Source organism: Heptranchias perlo, chromosome 39 (assembly GCF_035084215.1).
Source record: "Heptranchias perlo isolate sHepPer1 chromosome 39, sHepPer1.hap1, whole genome shotgun sequence".
NCBI lineage: Eukaryota > Metazoa > Chordata > Chondrichthyes > Hexanchiformes > Hexanchidae > Heptranchias > Heptranchias perlo.
In genome coordinates this window covers 11,559,770-11,581,339 of record NC_090363.1, presented here as the reverse complement: position 1 = coordinate 11,581,339, position 21,570 = coordinate 11,559,770, and the positions used below count along the sequence as shown (strand labels likewise).

The 21,570-nt window shown below is 46.4% G+C and overlaps 1 protein-coding gene across 1 annotated transcript; it reads left to right on the top strand.

Moving 5' to 3' along the window:
- Positions 1-1,702: 1,702 nt before the first annotated feature.
- On the top strand, positions 1,703-21,127 carry LOC137305239 (E3 ubiquitin-protein ligase TRIM39-like). The gene is made up of 6 exons (XM_067974084.1): positions 1,703-2,096; positions 4,781-4,876; positions 8,056-8,286; positions 12,570-12,592; positions 13,515-13,630; positions 18,392-21,127. The coding sequence occupies exons 1-6, from the start codon at positions 1,722-1,724 to the stop codon at positions 18,913-18,915; spliced, it is 1,365 nt and encodes a 454-aa protein (XP_067830185.1). The 5' UTR covers positions 1,703-1,721; the 3' UTR covers positions 18,916-21,127.
- The last annotated feature ends 443 nt before the right edge of the window (positions 21,128-21,570 follow it).

The window sequence follows — 21,570 nt, the reverse complement described above, 5'->3', positions numbered from 1 at the left end:
CCATCGCCGAATCCCCCACCATCAACATCCTGGGGGTCACCATTGACCAGAAACTTAACTGGACCAGCCATATAAATACTGTGGCTACGAGAGCAGGTCAGAGGCTGGGTATTCTGCGGCGAGTGACTCACCTCCTGACTCCCCAAAGCCTTTCCACCATCTACAAGGCACAAGTCAGGAGTGTGATGGAATACTCTCCACTTGCTTGGATGAGTGCAGCTCCAACAACACTCAAGAAGCTCGACACCATCCAAGATAAAGCAGCCCACTTGATTGGCACCCCATCCACCACCCTAAACATTCACTCCCTTCACCATCGGCGCACTGTGGCTGCAGTGTGTACCATCCACAGGATGCACTGCAGCAACTCGCCAAGACTTCTTCGACAGCACCTCCCAAACCCGCGACCTCTACCACCTAGAAGGACAAGAGCAGCAGGCACATGGGAACAACACCACCTGCACGTTCCCCTCCAAGTCACACACCATCCCGACTTGGAAATATATCGCCGTTCCTTCATCGTCGCTGGGTCAAAATCCTGGAACTCCCTTCCTAACAGCACTGTGGGAGAACCGTCACCACACGGACTGCAGCGGTTCAAGAAGGCGGCTCACCACCACCTTCTCAAGGGCAATTAGGGATGGGAAATAAATGCCGGCCTTGCCAGCGACGCCCACATCCTGTGAACGAATAAAAAACATTTTCCTGTCAAGAGAAGTCACGCCCACAGAACCTGACAAGAGAAGCCACGCCCACAGAACCTGTCAAGGGAAGCCACGCCCACAGAACCTGTCAACAGAAGCCACGCCCACAGAACCTGTCAGGAGAAGCCACGCCCACAGAACCTGTCAAGAGAAGCCACGCCCACAGAACCTGTCAGGAGAAGCCACGCCCTCAGAACATGTCAAGAGAAGCCACGCCCACAGAACCTGTCAGGAGAAGCCACGCCCACAGAACCTGTCAAGAGAAGCCACGCCCACAGAACCTGTCAGGAGAAGCCACGCCCTCAGAACATGTCAAGAGAAGCCACGCCCACAGAACCTGTCAGGAGAAGCCACGCCCACAGAACCTGTCAAGAGAAGCCACGCCCACAGAACCTGTCAGGAGAAGCCACGCCCTCAGAACATGTCAAGAGAAGCCACGCCCACAGAACCTGTCAGGCGAAGCCACGCCCACAGAACCTGTCAGGAGAAGCCACGCCCACAAGCAAGCAACTAGAAATCACTCCTTTCCAGTTAACTTCTGTTAGTTTAAATGAAAAATGAACATATTATAAAAAGCCAAGCCAATGATCTAATTTAGTGAAACTTAAAGAAGTTAAAACTATAAAAAGTGTTTTAATTTTTTTGAAAACGTTTTAATGATAAAAAAATATTAAAATAAGTGTAATATAACATTCCACATTTTTAAAATTTAATGTTTTATTGTTTCATTGACAGTCATGGCGCTTTTAAAAAGTAGGGCTTGTATTTTTCAGCTTATCTTTTGGTGTTTTTATTCCAGTTGGGTCGGTGTGTAATGTTGAATGATTTCATTGATTGGAGTCCTTTTAACTCAGAGCTGACAAACTCCCTGCCAACCAAAGGGAGCAAGTTCCCGATTTCTGGCCCAATAGTAAAATTAGAGAGGAGGCGAACTCCGCCCACCCGAGCACTTCCTCACTTGGTGCGAAATCGAAAGTTAGAAATCGGTCGAGCCCTTTTTTTTTTGTTGCTGGTGGAATGGCTGCTGGAAATCAAATGCAAAGTATGATGAGTGAAGCAACTTGCTCCATCTGTTTGGCTTTCTACACAAACCCGGTGACTACACAGTGCGGGCACAGCTTCTGCAGGTCGTGCATCCTGCAGTACTGGGAGGAATTAACGGGACAGTTCCCATGCCCTCAGTGCAAGGAGGAGTTTCGCCATAGAAGCGTGAGACCCAATCGGTCAGTGTCGGAAAGGGTGGCGAGGGCTCGGAAGCGGATTCTCAGCCTTATCGAGGACAGGGTGGCTCTCTCTGGTCAGGGGCAGCCCGAGGCATTGGCTGAGCAAGCAGTGGCTGGCCGCAGGGGCAAGCCGATCAGTTCTGTGAAGGAGGTCACCGCCCTCTACAAGGTACAAAATAAGACAAAAAAGACTTTATAAAGGGCCTTCCACGTTTTTTTGGGGAGGTCTCAGCGCGCTTGAGGGCCAGAGAAATTGCCTTTGAAGTGCAATCGTGTTTATTATGTAGGCACAGCAAGATCCCACAACCAGCAATGATGATAATGAATGTGGACATCTATTTTGGTGGTGTTAGTTGAGGGATGAAACGTTGGCCAGGACACCCAAAGAACTGCCTTGCTCGTCTTCCAAAAAAAGAGAAAGACCTTGCAATTATATACCACCTCAGGACGCCCCAAAGCGCTTTACAGCCAAAGGAGTACTTTTTGAAGTGTAGTCACTGTTATAACAGTAGTTCTTGGTGGAAATATAGGTTTTATAATTACATTGAGGAATTACTCTGTCAAAAGATAACTGCCACCTATCATCTGACAGTGAACAAGAGTCAGTCAGTTGGAAATTTGGGCTTCTTTTGAATGAGCTCGAACAAGAGTTGCTCTCGTGATCAAGTGTGCATTTACACAACAACAGTTTCTGCTAAAGCCGTAGTGTAAATTTGAAGCAGAGCCAATCTGTCGGGCGGGACACGTAGATGGTGGCCAATTTGATACCGATCATTATACACTAACGGCCAAGGTTGAAATTGAGCCTACACCCCATTTAACTGTTGCTGTGCGGTGTAGGCCAGTCCTTGTATACCCGCAGTCAGGCACTCTCAGCGGTTCAATGGGAGAGGATGCTGCTTAGCTTAAATTGGAAATATAGCTAGCTGCAGTGCCGATGCACTGTCAGTAATGATACTGTGCATGGATTCAAGGAGGTTTCATCTGCTTACTATTTCTGGAGAAATTGTAAATGTGTTGGGGTAGAATTTCCATGGGGTCCACCGATCTCTAGTCAGTGAAACCCCTGGAGAAACAGCGATATCGAATTGGCCACCTGGTTTTGCGCTACACCTCTCCCGATTTTCCTTATATATTACATCTCTCCTGCTTTTCCTTATATTCTACACCTCTCCCAATTTTCCTTGTGCATTACACCACTCCTGATTTTCCTTATACATTACACCTCTCTCGGTTTTGCTTATACATTACACCTCTCCCAGTTTTCCTTATACATTACACCTCTCCCAATTTTCCTTGTACATTACACCACTCCTGATTTTCCTTATACATTGCACCTCTCCCAATTTTCCTTGTACATTACACCTCTCCCAATTTCCCTATAGATTAACCTCTCCCGGTTTTCCTTATACATTACACCTCTCCCAATTTTCCTTGTACATTACACCTCTCCCAATTTTCCTTGTACATTACACCTCTCCCAATTTCCCTATAGATTACACCTCTCCCGGTTTTCCTTATACATTACACCTCTCCCAATTTTCCTTATACATTACACCACTCCTGATTTTCCTTATACATTACACCTCTCCTGATTTTCCTTATACATTACACCTCTCTCGGTTTTCCTTATACATTACACCTCTCCCAATTTTTCTTATACATTACACCTCTCCCAATTTTCCTTATACATTACACCTCTCCCAATTTTCCTTATACATTACACCACTCCTGATTTTCCTTATACATTGCACTTCTCCCAATTTTCCTTGTACATTACACCTCTCCCAATTTCCCTATAGATTACACCTCTCCCGGTTTTCCTTATACATTACACCTCTCCCAATTTGCCTTGTACATTACACCTCTCCCGATTTTCCTTGTACATTACACCTCTCCCAATTTCCCTATAGATTACACCTCTCCCGGTTTTCCTTATACATTACACCTCTCCCAATTTTCCTTATACATTACACCACTCCTGATTTTCCTTATACATTACATCTCTCCTGATTTTCCTTGTACTCTACACCACTCCCGATTTTCCTTATACATTACACCTCTCCCGGTTTTCCTTATACATTGCACCTCTCCCAATTTCCCTATAGATTACACCTCTCCCAATTTTCCTATAGATTACACCTCTCCCGATTTTCCTTATACATTACACTTCTCCTGATTTTCCTTATACTCTACATCTCTCCTGCTTTTCCTATAGATTACACCTCTCCCGATTTTCCTTATACATTCCACCACTCCTGATTTTCCTTATACATTACACCTCTCCTGATTTTCCTTATACTCTACACCTCTCCCAATTTTCCTATAGATTACACCTCTCCCGGTTTTCCTTATACATTACACCTCTCCCAATTTTCCTTATACATTACACCTCTCTCAATTTTCCTTATACATTACACCTCTCCCAATTTTCCTTATACGTTACGGGGTAGCCGCTTCTCTTAGATGGTAGTGCAGGACCGGTGGTACCGCATCAGCTGTCCCTTCTACACCCCGCCCGAGGTTCATTTCCATTGACTTCATTGACCCGATTTTATCAGGTAATCCCTCTATTAAAGATGCACCATTATTGAAACCTGAGATTTAATCTAAACGCTCTGTCAGCGCATCGAAATATCCGCAAACATTCTGACTGTAGTGAGCTCACCGGGGTGGAATTATGGGATGCAAAGCAGGCAGAATTGCATCGGCCTCTATTGAAGTCAGTGGGACTGAATATGGGGCGGTGTGTATAATGGGCATCTGATGCGATACCCGCCGTTTTATGCCTCCGCTCAGGTCCAGTTTCCCCCTCATCAACATCTTGGTTTAATTGCCTTCACTTTGTTTCAGGAAAAGTTGCAAATTAAGCTGGATTCTCTTCAGAAGCAAAAGGATTACCTTTACAAATGCCAGGGTGAAGAGGAAGCAAACCAAGTGGAACTGAAGGTGAGATGTTTGACTTTCCAGCGGTGAGGCAGTATAAAGGGGATTAAACTGGACATGGAGTGGGGGGAGACGCAAAACAGGTGGAATTGCATCGGTCGCCCGTTATAGGCCCTGCCCCGTTCCGCTGACTTCAGTAGAACGGAATATCGGGTGTGTGGTGTAACGGACAGCAAATGCTTCTGGTTTGTGTCCGCCGCCCAGGTCCGATTTAATGTTAGCAACACATTACCGAGGATGTGAATTTGAATTATTGAAACAGAAGGTAAACCTCACTAGGGATGGGAGGGAAGGTTTCTCCTCAGTGAAGGATACACTTAGCATCAGTGAGATGACATTGGTTCATTCCTAACATCATTAGTACTGAGGAGCGACTGGGAGTCCATGAACAGGACGAAATTCTTTCTACAGGGGCAGCTATGGCTCAGTGGGTAGCACTCTCGCCCCTGAGTCAAAAGCTCATGGGGTCAGGTCCCACTGCGGGTAGTGCTGCATTGTCAGAGGTGCTGTCTTTCGGATGCGACGTTAAACCGAGGCTCCGTCTACCCTCTCGGGGGTGACGTAAAAGATCCTACGGCCACTATTTGGAAGAAGAGCAGGGGAGTTCTCCCTGGTGTCCTGGCCAAAATTTATCCCTCAACCAACATCTGATCATTATCACATTACTGTTCGTGGGATCTTGCTGTGCGCAAATTGGCTGCCTCGTTTCCCAACATTACAACAGTGTCTACACATCAAAAAGGGCTTCATTGGCTGTAAAGTGCTTTGGGACGTCCTGAGGTCTTGGTAGTGAGAAAACATAACATTTAATCAGCAAAACAATGTCGGAAGGAGTAAAACAGAACGCTTTAACTATTAAATGATGGCATTGAGGTTTCTGGGTTTTATTGGTGTCAACACTAATTTTGCATTTCATCTGCTGTGGTTTAATCCCTAAAATGAAAGGGGGACAAATTTGACATGGGTGGGGGCTGCAAAGCAGATGTTATCGCATGGGTAGCCTGTTATACGCCCAACCCCGTATTGAATGTCGGGCGTGTGATATAGCAGGCGCCAAAAGTGATTCCGCCTGTTTCGAATCCCCGGCCCACGTCCGAATTCACCCCCAAAGACTTAAATAGAAATGATGTAAAAGACGGCTGGGTCCTTGCTATCCCGAGAACGCCATGGTAAAATTCTACCCCTGAATCACGGAACTGCCAACAGACAGATTTGCGGAGTGGCTCAGACAGGCAACAGCGAACGCGGGCGTGGAAAATGGTGATGGGCCGCTTACGGTTTGGCTTTTTAATGGCCGGGTAACGTGCGCCTTTGTCTGTATTTGGTGCGCGCCTGTTTCGCTTCTGTGACTATTTGGCGCTGGCCAAATATCTTTCCAAGTCTCCAGCGGGAAATTTGTTTGCCTCGTTGCGGGAAAAGCCATTTCCCAACCTGCTCGCCGAATGCTGCTTTTCCCCTCAACATCTGGTGCATCAAAATCTGTCACAGAGACCCAGACACTGCTCCCATCACTGCCAATGCTCCTCTAACACTCCAGGATAGGGCACGAGAGAAAGTGGGTCGATTTTCAACTTGCAACATGGAAACCGCACGATTTTCATTTCCATTGGCTTCATTTCATTTCTCTCTTAAGCTCTCAATCCGCCCACATCCCTCTCCCTGGGTACCACAAGGATGAAATCAAGACAAACTGCATTGCTTCCTATTCGTATTTTCCCCAGGATCGCAGAATTGTGGAGCTCCCTTGCAGTCTCCTCTTACTCTGCCATTTTCAAACCTAATATTGGCACTACTTGATTACTAGAATGTTACAGCACTGGAGGAGGCCATTCGGCCCATCGTGTTTGTGTCGGTTCTTTTAAAGAGCTCTCCTGCTCTTTCTCCTTAACCCTGCAATTATTTTTCCTTTTCAAATATTTATCCAATTCCTTTTTGAAAGTTACTATTGAATCTGCTTCCACCGCCCTTTCAGGCAGCGCATTCCAGATCAGAACAACTCGCTGCGTAAGAAAAATTCTCCTCATCTCCCTTCTGGTTCTTTTGCCAATTATCTTAGATCTGTGTCCTCCGGTGCCCTCCTGCCAGTGGAGATAGTTCCTCTGTTTTTACTCTAGCAATACCCCACAACATTTTGAACACCTCTACTAAATCTCCTCTCAACCTTCTCTGCTCTAAGGAGAACAACCCCAGCTTCTCCAGTCTCTCCACATAACTGAAGTCCCTCATCCCTGGTACCATTCTAGTAAATCTCCTCTGCACCCTCTCCAAGGCCTTGACATCCTTCCTAAAATGTGGTGCCCAGAACTGGACACAATGCTCCAGCTGAGGCCTAACCAGTGATTAATGAAGGTTTGGCATAACTACTTTGCTTTTTGTACTCTATCCCTTTATTTATAAAGCCCAGGATCGCGAATGCTCTTTTCACATCTTTATCGACTTGTCCTGTCACCTTTAAAGATGCGTGTGACCCCCCCCCCCCGGGTCTCTCTGTTCCTGCACCCCCTTTATTGCCTCTCCTCATTCATCCTTCCAGAATGCATCACTTTACACTTCTATGTGTTAAATTTCATCTGCCATGTGGCTGCCCATTTCACCAGTCTGTCTGCGTCCTCCTGAAGCCTGTTACTATCCTCCTCACTCTTTACTACATTTCCAAGTTTCGTTTCATCTGCAAACTTTGAAATCGTCAGTTATGATGCTTTCGGATATTTCGTGGATTACAGTGAATGGGGGAGCTGTTGTCGCCTTTAAGAAGTGACACACTTGGAAATATATCGCTGTTCCTTCATCGTCGTTGGGTCAAAATCCTGGAACTCCCTTCCTAACAGCACTGTGGGAGAACCTTCACCACACGGACTGCAGCGGTTCAAGAAGGAGGCTCACCACCACCTTCTCAAGGGCAATTAGGGATGGGCAATAAATGCCGGCCTCGCCAGCGACGCCCACATCCCATGAACGAATTTTTAAAAAAGTATCAAACACCAGACTACTGGTCCAAGATCACCCTGAGTAAAGTAACTGGGGAGCTATTAGTTTCTGCTACAATGACTGAAACCTTCTTTCCCATTATTTCTCTAATTTCTTTGCAATAACTCAACACATGCTCGACACTGGGGCCTTTCTGCCAATAAAACGAATCTATTGCTATTTGTCCGTAATAAAAGAAAACTTGATTTCCACAGAAATACGTCGAAAACCTTCGGGAGGATATCACCTCTGAGTTTGCTCAGCTGCAGCAGTTTCTCAGGAACGAAGAGGCAGCCCTGATCGCAAGACTTGAGGAGAAGCAGAAGGTCATTTCACAAAAAATAGAGGAGAATATGATGAAAATTTCAAAGGACGCTGCCTCTATTAACCAAACAATAAGCGACATACAGAGCAGGCTGGCCGCACAAGAGACGGAATTGCTACAGGTATTAACATTAGAGCATAAGAAATAGGAGCAGGAGTAGTCCGTAAGGCCCCTCGAGCCTGCTCCGCCATTCAATCAGATCATGGCTGATCTTCGACCTCAACTCCACTTTCCTGCCCGATCTCCATATCCCTTGATTCCCCTAGAGTCCAAAAATCTATCGATCTCATTCTTGAATATATTCAACGACTGAGCATCCACAGCCCTCTGGGGTAGACAATTCCAAAGATTCACAACGCTTTGAGTGAAGAAATCTTTCCTCATCTTGGTCCTATATGGCTGACTCCTTATCTTGAGGCTATGAGTCCTAGTTCTAGACTCTCCAGCCAGGGGAAGCAACCTCTCAGCATCTACCCTGTCAAGCCCTCTAAGGATTTTATACGTTTCAATGAGATCACCTCTCATTCTTCTAAACTCCAGAGAATATGGACCCATTCTACTCAATCTGCCTACATCGTAAATAAACCACTAATCACAAACTTAAAAGGGGCTAATGCCAATACTAGTTGCTCATCCTGATGATGTGTTAGAGCTACACAGCCAATCAGGTGTCAGTCGTGGCTCAATGGTAGCCCTATTGCCTCTAGTCAGAAAGTTGTGAGTTCAAATCCCCCTCCAGAGACTTGAATACATAATCCCGACTAGCACTCTAGTGCAGTACTGAGGGAGTGTAGCATTGTTGGAGGAGGTGATGTCTTTTGGATGAGGTGGTGGATGTAAAAGATCCCACGGCATTATTTGGTAGAAGAGCAGGGGAGTCCTCCCCAGAGTCCTGGCCAATATCCCCCAACCGACATCACTAAAACAGATTCATTATTTCATTGCTGTTTGTGGGATCTTGCTGTGCGCAAATTGGCTGCCGCATTTCCTACATTACAACAGTGACTACCCTTCAAAAACTACTTCCTTGGCTGTAAAGTGCTTTGGGACATCCTGAGGACGTGAAAGGTGCTATATAAATGCAAGTTCTTTCTTTCTTTATAATGTTATGCTGAGAGGCTGTTTCCCCTGGTTGGAGAGTCCAGAACTAAGGGGCATAGTCGCAGGATAAGGAGTCGGCCATTTAGGACTGAGATGAGGAGAAATTTCTTCACTCAAAGGGTTATGAATCTTTGGAATTCTCTACCCCAGAGGGCTGTGGATGCTGAGTTGCTGAATATATTCAAGGCTGAGATCGATAGATTTTTGGACTCTAGGGGAATCAAGGGATATGGGGATCGGACGGGAAAGTGGAGTTAAGTAAGAAAGGGTCAGGAACCAAACGATTGGAAAGTAACTACTCTGTTTCAGATTTCAGCCTAGATATACCGTACAATTAAAGAAAGTGGCACACCTTAATGTGACTGGGTCTGTGCGAGCCTGAAAAATCGCCGACTGTTTGCGGAGTGGTTAATGATATCCAAAAACAAATTCTTATCAGGAGGCAGTAGCTGTGTGTTTTGTACACTGAATTCAATATGAAATGTGCAGCCGAGGAACGGGCTGTCCATTCTCTGAACACAAGAACCTGTTATAGAGCAGAGACGTTAACCAGCATTGTGCAACATATAGGTAGATCTTTTAATTTGTGCGATAGTATAAAATGGGTGATGGCAAGTCAGCAGCCTGTTTTCACATCTCTCCCGATTTTTATTTCCGTTGAAGTTAATAGAAATAAGAATCATTGGCCAGGTGTAGAACGGGCGGCCTATCCGATATTGCCCGTTACACCACTATCGCCAAAAGTCAAAATGATCCCAACTATCCCATTGCTTTGCCACCTTAATCTAAATTGTCTTTTCACCTTCCCTTTTCTGAGTTTAAACCCGTATCTCCTGGTTACAGAGATTGTAGCGGCGCTTAATAATTTATGAGGGATCAGTTCGCCTAGACTCATTAATGTTCTGAACCTTTGTAAGATCTGCCCTGAACCACCCTTTTTTTAAAAATTTGTTCATGGGATGTGGGCGTCGCTGGCGAGACTGGCATTTATCACCCATCCCTAATTGCCCTTGAGAAGGTGGTGGTGAGCTGCCTTCTTGAACCGCTGCAGTCCGTGTGGTGAAGGTTCTCCCACAGTTCTGTTAGGAAGGGAGTTCCAGGATTTTGACCCAGCGACGATGAAGGAACGGCGATATATTTCCAAGTCGGGATGGTGTGTGACTTGGAGGGGAACGTGGTGGTGTTGTTCCCATGTGCCTGCTGCTCTTTTCCCAGCGTAAATGTTCCCAGCGACCAAAGTCTCTCCTCCCAACCCAGCTGCATATTCCACCGTATCAGTTTGGTTCCCTCTCCCACCATCCCCCCCGTGTCCTCTTCAAAGATGGACCCACTGTAGTATGGTGACCTGAACTGTACACAGTATACCAATTATCACCCAAGGACCTGTGCTGTATTTCTTGGTTACGCAGCCTATTGAAAGGAACTCGCATTTCTTTAGTGCCTTTCACGGCCAAAGTGCTTCACAGCCAGTTAAGTACTTTTTGAAGTGTAGTCATTGTCGTAATGTAGGAAATGCGGCAGCCAATTTACTCACAGCAAGATGCCACAAGCAGTGAAAAAAGTGACCAGGTAATCTGTTTTAGTGGTGTTGGTTGAGGGATAAACTGGGGAAGGGAGAACTCCCCTGCTCTTCTTCGAAATAGTGCCATGGGATCTTTTACGTCCACCTGACAGGACAGGCTCAGTTTAACGTTTCATCCAAAAGACGGCACCTCCGACAACGCAGCACTCCCTCAGTACCGCACTGGAATATCAGCCTAGGTTTTATGCTCCAGTCTCTAGAGTGGACTTGAACACACAACCTTCTGATTCTGAGAGTGCGACCCACTGAGCCACGGCTGAAACTATTGAGGATACAAAAACGCAGTGACTTTGGCTAATAGTGTACATTGGGCGATATCGGATCAGCCGCCCTTTATTAATGACTTGGATGAAGAGCTTTGGTGAGACCTCACCTGGAGTACAGCTTACAGTTTTGGTCTCCTTAATCTAAGGAAGGATATACTTGCCTTAGAGGCAGTGCAAGGAAGGTTTACTGGATTAATTCCTGGGATGAGAGGGTGGGCCATTGAGGAGAGGTTGAGTAGAAAGGGCCTATACTCTCTGGAGTTTAGAAGAATGAGAGATGATCTCATTGAAAGATGTAAGATTCTGAGGGAGCTTGACAGGGTAGAGGCGGAGAGGTTGTTTCCCCTGACTGGAAAGTCTAGAACTAGGGGGCATAGTCGCAGGATAAGGGATCGATCATTTAAGAATGAGACGAGGAGGAATTTCTTCACTCAGAGGGTTGTGAATCTTTGGAATTCTCCACCCCAGAAGGCTGTGAACGCTGAGTCATTGAGTATATTCAAGGCTGAGATGGATAGATTTTTAGACTCTAGGGAAATCAAGGGATGTGGGAATCGGGTGGGAAAGTGGAGTTGAGGTTGAAGATCAGCCATGATCTGATTGAATATCGCAGCAGGCTCGAGGGGCCGTATGGCCTACTCCTGCTCCTATTTCCACTATCTACAAGGCACAAGTCAGGAATGTGATGGAATCCTGTCCACTTGCCTGGATGAGTGCAGCTCCAACAACACTCAAGACGCTTGACACCATCCAGGACAAAGCAGCCCGTTTGATTGGCACCCCATCCACCACCCTAAACATTCACTCCCTTCACCACCGGCGCACTGTGGCTGCAGTGTGTACCATCCACAGGATGCACTGCAGCAACTCGCCAAGGCTTCTTCGACAGCACCTCCCAAACCCACGACCCCTACCACCTAGAAGGACAAGGGCAGCAGGCACATGGGAACAACACCACCTGCACGTTCCCCTCCAAGTCACACACCATCCCGACTTGGAAATATATCACCGTTCCTTCATCGTCGCTGGGTCAAAATCCTGGAACTCCCTTCCGAACAGCACTTTGGGAGAACCTTCACCACACGGACTGCAGCGGTTCAAGAAGGCGGCTCACCACCACCTTCTCGAGGGCAATTAGGGATGGGCAATAAATGCCGGCCTCACCAGCGACGCCCACATCCCATGAACGAATAATAAAAAAAAATTCTCATGTTCTTATACATCGGATTTGCAAGTGGCCATTTTACACTATCGCACAAAGTCAACATTACTCCCCAATCTGACTTGAGATCAGTTGTTCACTTTCATTCAGTTAACACTTAAATCTGTTTCAAAGCAATGAGATGAGAACAGATTTGTCTAATATTGAAATAATTATTAATTGTAAATTTCACAGTTTCCGTTCATCTCCCTGTGGAAGTTTAATTCTGACATTACCTTCTGTTTTCGTTCTAGGGTATGGAGTCCACAATTAAACGGTGCGTCCTATCTTTATGTATACTTAACTTATATATTCATCCTTGTGTTCAAGTCTCTCCATGGCCTTGCCACCCTTCTTATCTCTGGAATCTCCTCCAGCCCTACAACCTTCCAAGATCTCTGCGCTCCTCCAATTCTGGCCTCTTGCGCATCCCCGATTTTAATCGTTCCACCATTGGCGGCCATGCCTCAGCTGCCCAGGCCCTAAGCTCTGGAATTCCCTCCTTAAACCTCTCCGCCTCTCTCTCTCCTCCTTTAAGACAGTCCTTAAAACCTACCTCTTTGACCAAGCTTTTGGTCACCTGTCCTAATATCTCCTTATGTGGCTCGGTGTCAAATTTAGTCTGATAATCGCTCCTGTGAAGCGCCTTGGGACATTTTACCATATGAAAGGCGCTATATAAATGAAGTTATTGTTGCCGTTGCTCCAACATTTTCCATTTCTTTCCAAATTTTCAATAAAACCTATTCAGCCCATTCTCTCTCTCTCTCTCACTCACTCTCTCTTCCTTCCTCTCCCCACTTTTGCAGTCCTATTAAGAGACTTGGCTATCTTCCAGAATTCACTTCTGACCAAGGCGCCGCACCCAAAATGTTGACCTGTCTTTCCTGTTCACAGATACGTATCTTCCCACCCACTCACCAAAAGTAATCTCTTCTTCACCGAAAGTAATCGTGCTTTTAAATCGTGCGAGAATAGTTAATGGCTTGAAACGCAAAGAGTGTGAAATTGGACCTGGGCCTGTTATACCCCCCGTCTGATATTCCGTTCCGTTAATGTAAAGCAAAATCGGCCGGGGTCTATAACTGGAGGCCGGTTCGCTCTAGCCTGTTCTACACCCGTCGCCCAAAGTTACAGTTACCCACAGTGCGTTTCATAACACGACCTTTAAAATTAAACAATTTTCAATGTTTGGTCAGGTCTGGCATCAATTATCAGAATCCCGTGAGGGTTTCTGCTGCTCTGAATCTCGGAGAATTCAATGGACCTTTGCAGTATATGGCGTGGAGACGGATGCTGAAAACCATCACTACAGGTAAAATTGGGCCTTATTCTGTTGACATAAGTGGGGAATGATTATAGTTGCAAAAGTGACCGTCAACATTTGACTTCAACAGAGAGTAAAATCAGGCCGAGTGTTGCACCCGATCCCCGTCAGTTTCCCGATGGGCGGGTTAGGTTAAAATTGCCCCCCCCTATATCTCATAGCGGGGGGAGAGGGGAAGGTCGGTGGGGGGAGAGGGGAAGGTCGGTCGGGGGAGAGGGGAAGGTCGGTGGGAGAGGGGAAGGTCGGTGGGGGGAGATGGGAAGGTCGTGGGGGGAGATGGGAAGGTCGGTAGGGGGAGGGGAGATATCGGGGGGTGAAGAGGGGAGATCGGGGGGACATCGGGGGGGATGAAGAGGACAAAATCGGGGGGGGGTGGGAGGGGGAGATCTGGGGATGTGAAGAGGGGGAGATCGGGGGAGAAGAGGATGAGATCAGGGGGGTGAAGAGGGGGAGATCAGTGGACATTGGGGGGGTGAAGAGGGGAGATCAGGGGGAAGAGGGGGAGATCGGGGGGCGAAGAGGGGGTGATTGGACAGGGAGACATTCTGTGGATATCAGAGCAGGGTGGAAAGGTAGGTTGATTTTGTGTTTTAATTTTGTGCAATGGTTAGTTGATTTATTTTGTTTATTTTTGCCTGATCTGGCCCTGGTTTCACCAGGCGTGAATCAGAAGCGGTGGGAAAGCCGCCCATGTAAGTTAAAAAATCGTTCTAACTACCTAATATGTCACAAGTAAAGAGCCTTGAGTACCTCAATGAGGTATATTTGGTTCTTTAACTATCATCCCATCGGCTTTAATTGCCGACGGGACTTCTGGACACAGGTGCGTCCGTGGGGAACTGGGAAGTCGGCCGGTTGGGGCCGGCTTCCGAACCCGGTCCGCATTTCTGCAATTCTCGCAGCCTCCCCCCTGCCCCCAACGCACCCGCAATTTAAATTTAAAATTGAGCCCAGAAGCTCTGGAAAAGATTAAAATCTGTGGGGAATTCAATCCAATCCCTTCAAAATTGGCAGAAACTTCAAAAATAGCTAGAAATAGGAATTGGAGCTGGAAACTACTATTGACTATCTGGAATTATGGTATTCCCGCTGGATTTATGATCGCACGGCACGATTCCAAGATGTGGATGTTCTCCCAGTGTCCTGACCAGCATTTGCTCCTCAACCACTACCAATGACAAATCAATTGGTTATTTGCTTCAGTTCTGTTTGTGGGAGCTTGTTGGGTGTATATTGACTGCCCCCATTCGCCGACTAAACAACAGCAAATTCACCTCAAAGAGTATTTCATTGACTGTGAAGTGATTTGAGGACATCCCAGGGACATGAAATGTGTTGCGTTTGAACCCCTCCAAACCCCTGTCACTGTACTGAAACGGCCCTTATCAAAATGACATCCTATGTGACTGTGACCGTGGTAAACTATCCCTCCTCATCCTTCTCGACCTGTCTGCAGCCTTTGATACGGTTGTCCACACCGTCCTCCTCCAATGCCTCTCCTCCGTCGTCCAGCTGGGTGGGACTGTCCTCACCTGGTTCCGTTCTTATCCATCCAGTCGTAGCCGGAGAATCTCCTGCAATGGCTTCTCTTCCCCCTCCTGCACCATTACCTCTGGAGTCCCCCAAGGATCTATCCTTGGCCCCCTCCTATTTCTCATCTACGTGCTTCCCCTCGGCGACATCATCCGAAAACACGACGTCAGATTCTACACGTACGCTGACGACACCCAGCTCTACCTCACCACCGCCTCCCTCGACTCCTCACTACCTCTGATTTGTCACTCTGCTTGTCCAACATTGGAGGAGCAGAAATTTCCTCCAATTAAATATTGGGAAGACAAAAGCCATTGTCCTTTGTCCTCGCCACAAACTCCGTTCCCGAGCCACCGACTCCATCCCTCTCCCTGGCCACTGTCTGAGGCTGAACCAGACCGTTCGCGACCTTGTTGTCCTATTTGACCTTGAGATGAGCTTCTGACCCCGTATCCTCTCCATCACCAAGACCGCCTACTTCCCCCTCCGTAACATCGCCCGTCTCCACCCCTCCCTCAGCTCATCTGCTGCTGAAACCCTCATCCATGCCTTTGGCACCTCGAGACTTGACTATTCCGATGCTCTCCCATCTTCCACCCTCCATAAACTTGAGCTCATCCAAAACTCTGCTGCCCATATCCTAACTTGCACCAAGTCCAGTTCACCCATCACCCCTGTGATCACTGACCTGCATTAGCTCCTGGTCTGGGAGCGCCTCGGTTTTAAAATTCTCATCCTTGTTTTCAAATCCCTCCATGGCCTCACTCCCTCCCTATCTCTGTAACCTCCTCCAGCTCTACAACCCTCCAAGATCTCTGCGCTCCTCCAATTCTGACTTCTTGCACATCCCCGATGTGGGGTACGGTAGCGTAGTGGTTATGTTACTGGGCTAGTAATCCCGAGGCTGGGACTAAAATCCAGAGTCATGAGTTCAAATCCCACCACGGCGGCTGGTGAATTTAAATTCAATTAATTAAATAAAAATCTGGAATTAAAATACTAGTATCAGTAATGATAGCCATGAAACTACCAGATTGTCATAAAAACCCATCTTGTTCACTAATGTCCTTTAGGGAAGGAAACCTGCTGTCCTTACCCAGTCTCCAGATGTGACTCCAGACCCACAGCAATGTGGTTGATTCTTAATTGCCCTCTGAAATGGCCTAGCAAGCCACTCAGTTGTAAAAATCTTGCTGGGGATGGGCAATAAATGCCAGCCTTGCCAGCAACGCCCACATCCCGTGAACGAATAATAAAAAAAAAATCGCTCCACCATTGGCGGCCGTGCCTTCAGCTGCCTAGGGCCTAAGCTCTGAAATTACCTCTCTCCTTTAAGTCGCTCCTTAAAACCTACCTCTTTGACCAAGCTTTTGGTCACCTGTCCTAATATCTCCTTGTGTGGCTCGGTGTCAAATTTTGTTTGATAATCGCTCCTGTGAAGCACCTTGGGACGTTTTACTATGTTTAAGTCGCTATATAAATGCAAGCTGTCTCTTCCTTTTCCAAATATTTTAACGGAGTCGTTAATTCATCTAAACTAAAAGCCTAGGCCTCAAAATTATTCATTCTGGTTGTCCGCTGTTTATTACCCATCCCCATACAACTAAATGACTTGCAAGGCCACTTCAGAGGGCAGTTAAGAGTCAACCACTTCGGTGTGGGACTGGAGTCAAGTATTGGCCCAGACCGAGTAAGGTCGGCAGGATTGCTTCCCGAAAGAACGTTGGCAAACCAGTTGGATTCTGACGACAATCCGACAGCTTTATGGTCACTTATACAAAAACCAAATCTTTATTTCCAGATTTTCTTTTAAACTGAATAAAATTCTCAAACTGCCATTGTGGGATTTGAACTCGCGTTCTTGACCCCTTCACTCCCAGAGTTCGGGACCAGAGCTTTTCTTTGCTACTGATTTAAATCGCCAAACATCATCCCAATGGGTGCCTTGATTGTGGCGGTTGAGCTGAACGTCAATTGTGCCCTATTTATAAATCCGCTCGCATTCACGGGTGGGGATTCTGGGGGTGGGGTGGGGACGCAAAACACCCGGAATCGCATTGGTTGCCTGTTATACCCCCCTCCTGATATTCAGCCCCATTGTGGGGGGGGGGGTATTTTAACCTAACTCGCTCGTCGGGAAACCCACGGGATCGGGGGCGACGCTGGTTTTACACCCCGCCCTGATTTTACTCTCCCTTGAAGTCAACATTGGGCAGGATGTAAAACCGGCTTTCCACCCGATTCCATGGGATTCCTGCCCGGTGAGTTAGGTTAAAATTACCCCCCAATTGACTGCAGTAGCACCGAATAGCGAGTGTTTTTTTTCATTCGTTCATGGGATGTGGGCGTCACTGGCGAGGCCGGCATTTATTGCCCATTCCTAATTGCCCTTGAGAAGGTGGTGGTGAGCCGCCTTCTTGAACCCCTGCAGTCCGTGTGGTGACGGTTCTCCCACAGTGCTGTTAGGAAGGGAGTTCCAGGATTTTGACCCAGCGATGATGAAGGAACGGCGATATATTTCCAAGTCCGGATGGTGTGTGACTTGGAGGGGAGCGTGCAGGTGGTGTTGTTCCCATGTGCCTGCTGCTCTTATCCTTCTAGGTGGTAGAGGTCGCGGGTTTGGGAGGCGCTGTCGAAGAAGCCTAGGCGAGTTGCTGCAGTGCATCCTGTGGATGGTACACACTGCAGCCACTGTGCGCCAGTGGTGAAGGGAGTGAATGTTTAGGGTGATGGATGGGGTGCCAATCAAGCGGGCTGCTTTGTCCTGGATGGTGTCGAGCTTCTTGGAGCTGCACTCATCCAGGCAAGTGGAGAGTATTCCATCACACTCCTGACTTGTGCCTTGTAGATGGTGGAAAGGCTTTGGGGAGTCAGGAGGTGAGTCACTCGCCGCAGAATACCCAGCCTCTGACCTGCTCTTGTAGCCACAGTATTTATATGGCTGGTCCAGTTAAGTTTCAGGTCAATGGTGACCCTCAGGATGTTGATGGTGGGGGATTCGGTGATGGTAATGCCGTTGAATGTCAAGGGGAGGTGGTTAGACTCTCTCTTGTTGGAGATGGTCATTGCCTGGCACTTGTCTGGCGTGTTGTATAACAGGCGGCAAATGCGATTTCATCTACCACGTCCAATATCACCCGCCCTTATCTGCTGGGATGAAGTGCCTTTCAAAGCATCCACCTGACTAGCACCAAATTTGAATGTTATTTGCTCCAGTCCCAGCACCGCTGCTTCTAGATCCCAAAACCGCGCACCCGCGCCTCGAGCTGTCCGCCGATTGTAGCCGCCTGCGAGCCGGGAGCTGGAAGCAAGTCTCGAGGGAGCCGACGAGGTTCAGCCTCTGCCTCTGCGTCCTGGCCTCCGAGGGATTCAGGTCGGGGAGGATCTACTGGGAGGTGGAGGTGAAGATGAACAGGGACTGGATCGTGGGGGTGGCCAAGGAATCCGTGAGCAGGAAGAAAAGCTTCACGCCAAGACCGAAGGCTGGTGTCTGGGCCATAAGACGGAGTGGCGAGGAGTATGCGGCTCTCACCTCGTCTCACAGCCCTCTGGTCCTGAGCGTCAGGCCCCAGAAGATCGGAGTTTACCTGGACTACCAGGGAGGACAAGTGTCCTTTTACAATGCCGATGACATGTCCCACCTCTTCACGTTCATTGATAACTTCACTGAGGAACTGTATCCTTATTTCTATACTAGCTGTAAAGCGGACTCACTGAGACTCATTACCTTACGCGTTTAACATAGCAGCAGGCCATTCAGCCCCTCGAGCCTGTTCCACCATTCAGTCAATTCATGGTTGATCTGTATCTTAACTCCGCCTTTGCTCCATTATCCCTTGATACCCTTACCTAACAAAAATCTATCGATCTCAGTCTTGGAAGTTCCAATTGTCTCCCAGCATCCACAGCCTTTTTGGGGGAAGGGACTTCCAGATTCCCACTGCCCTTTGGGTGAAGGAGTGCTTCCTGATTTCACTCCTGGCTCTAATTTTAAGATTGCGCCCTCCCTCGTTCTTCATTTCCCCCACCAGAGGAAATAGTTTCTCCGTATCCACCCTATCGAACCCTTTTAACATCCTAAACACCTCAATTAGATCACCACTTAATCTTCTAGACTCAAGGGAATACGAGCCAAGTCGACGCAACCTGACCTCATAATTTAACCCTTTAGTAGTTGTAAAAAAAATGGCAACGTTACATTTTGTGATGCGCCTCTGAGTTTGGCTCTAAGGTGCATTGATAGGACAGTGAGTACACTTTGCTTTGGCCTGGGCGGTTTTATTTCTGATATGGGGGTGATCGCAATGTCGAATTATCGAATCTTACAGCTCAGGAGGAGGCCATTCAGCCCATCGTGCCTGTGCCGTCTCGTTGAAAGAGCTATCCAATTAGTCCCACTGCCCCAGCTTCTTCCTCATAGCCCTGCAAATTTTCCCTTTAAATATCAAATATCAAAAGTGAAAAAAATGCCCTTTGTCCCTTGCTACCACATGGAGTAGTTGAGGCGAATCGCAAAGATGCATTTAAGGGGAAGCTAGATAGGCACATGAGGGAGAAAGGAATGGAAGGATATGCTGATAGGGTGAGATGAAGTAGGGAGGGAGGAGGTTTATGTGGAGCATGAACACCAGCATAGACCAGTTGGGCCGAATGGCCTGTTTCTGTGCTGTAAATTCCATGTAATTCTATGTAAATTTCCATCTCTCAATTAGAACAACTTAAAAAAATTACAATTGCTGATATTAAAAAATTTCACTGCTTAGTTCACTAATTTTTTGAAAATTGCATTTGTATTTCCTAATGTTGGGAATCTTGTTGAGTAATTGTGGGTTTGATTGCAGTTTTCCTGCACGTGATGAAATTAATAAATTGGGCAATTTGTAAATATATCGGAGGACCCACGAATAGAATTTTCCGAATTGCATTGCATGAGTCGAATGTTTTTTTTTTAAAAAGTGTTAATTACCAGAATATTTGCGATTGTATTTGTTCATTGATTTACAAGCTATCGTCATTAGAGCACAGATAATAATGTCTTGCAATCAGATGCGATATTGTGCAACAGAAGACAGTATTTTGTTGCATTGAATAATATTCTGTAAGCGTGGGAGCATATTGTCTGCTTATAATTAAATGGAATATAAGTGTGCAATGTCTGGATTAAATAGAATATAAGTGTGCAATGTCTAGATTAAATGGAATATAAGTGTGCAATGTCTAGATTAAATGGAATATAAGTGTGCAATGTCTAGATTAAATGGAATATAAGTGTGCAATGTCTAGATTAAATGGAATATAAGTGTGCAATGTTTTAGATTAAGTGGAATATAAGTGTGCAATGTCTAGATTAAATGGAATATAAGTGTGCAATGTTTTAGATTAAGTGGAACATAAGTGTGCAATGTCTAGATTAAGTGGAACATAAGTGTGTAATATCTAGATTAAGTGGAACATAAGTGTGTAATATCTAGATTAAGTGGAATATAAGTGTGCAATATCTAGATTAAGTGGAACATAAGTGTGCAATATCTAGATTAAGTGGAATATAAGTGTGCAATATCTAGATTAAGTGGAACATAAGTGTGCAATATCTAGATGAAATGGAATATAAGTGTGCAATATCTAGATTAAGTGGAACATAAGTGTGCAATATCTAGATGAAATGGAATATAAGTGTGCAATATCTAGATTAAGTGGAACATAAGTGTGCAATATCTAGATGAAATGGAATATAAGTGTGCAATATCGAGATTAAGTGGAATATAAGTGTGCAATGTCTAGATTAAGTGGAACATAAGTGTGCAATGTCTAGATTAAGTGAAATATAAATGCCTGAATTACATATTTACATTGATAATACTGTAGTGATGTTACTGCCTGCGATTTTTTTCATGACAGTTCAGTATAGGAAGAGTATTTCTAGAAATGCAAATTGTAACATTGTTTGCAATAAACAACTTTTCAGCTTTGGATATTGATCTGTCTGCTTCCATCTGTTGGTAACCTCCCAATCTATAAGGAAAGGTTCTTACTTTTCTTCCACATTTAAAAAAAAATTTATGCCTCAATTTTCTGTCCTCCGCCATCCGTGATGTCATTCGCCCTCCGGGAACTCGGCTGTGTTGCTCGTGAACACACATGAGCCTTGGCTGAGATTCTGGGGGCAATTTTAACCTAAACCGCCCATCGGGAAACTGGCGGGATTGACACCAGTTTCACACCACACCCGATTTTACTCTCCATTAAAGTCACCCGATCCCGTCAGGTTCCTGCCCGACGAGCTAGGTTAAAATTACCCGCCCCCCCCCACAATGAGTGGGTACAGGATGAAAAGGAATGGCCACTAGCTGCAGGCATTGCATACAAGCATTGAAACCACCACCAGCAGTTTGTGG

Bases quoted from the DNA above. Each gene is read 5' to 3' on its own strand.
- LOC137305239 (XM_067974084.1), top strand. From the start codon at position 1,722: ATGGCTGCTGGAAATCAAATGCAAAGTATGATGAGTGAAGCAACTTGC. The intron at 8,287-12,569 runs GTATTAACATTA...TTTTCGTTCTAG, and splicing joins AAGAGACGGAATTGCTACAG to GGTATGGAGTCCACAATTAA. The intron at 12,593-13,514 runs GTGCGTCCTATC...ATGTTTGGTCAG, and splicing joins ATGGAGTCCACAATTAAACG to GTCTGGCATCAATTATCAGA.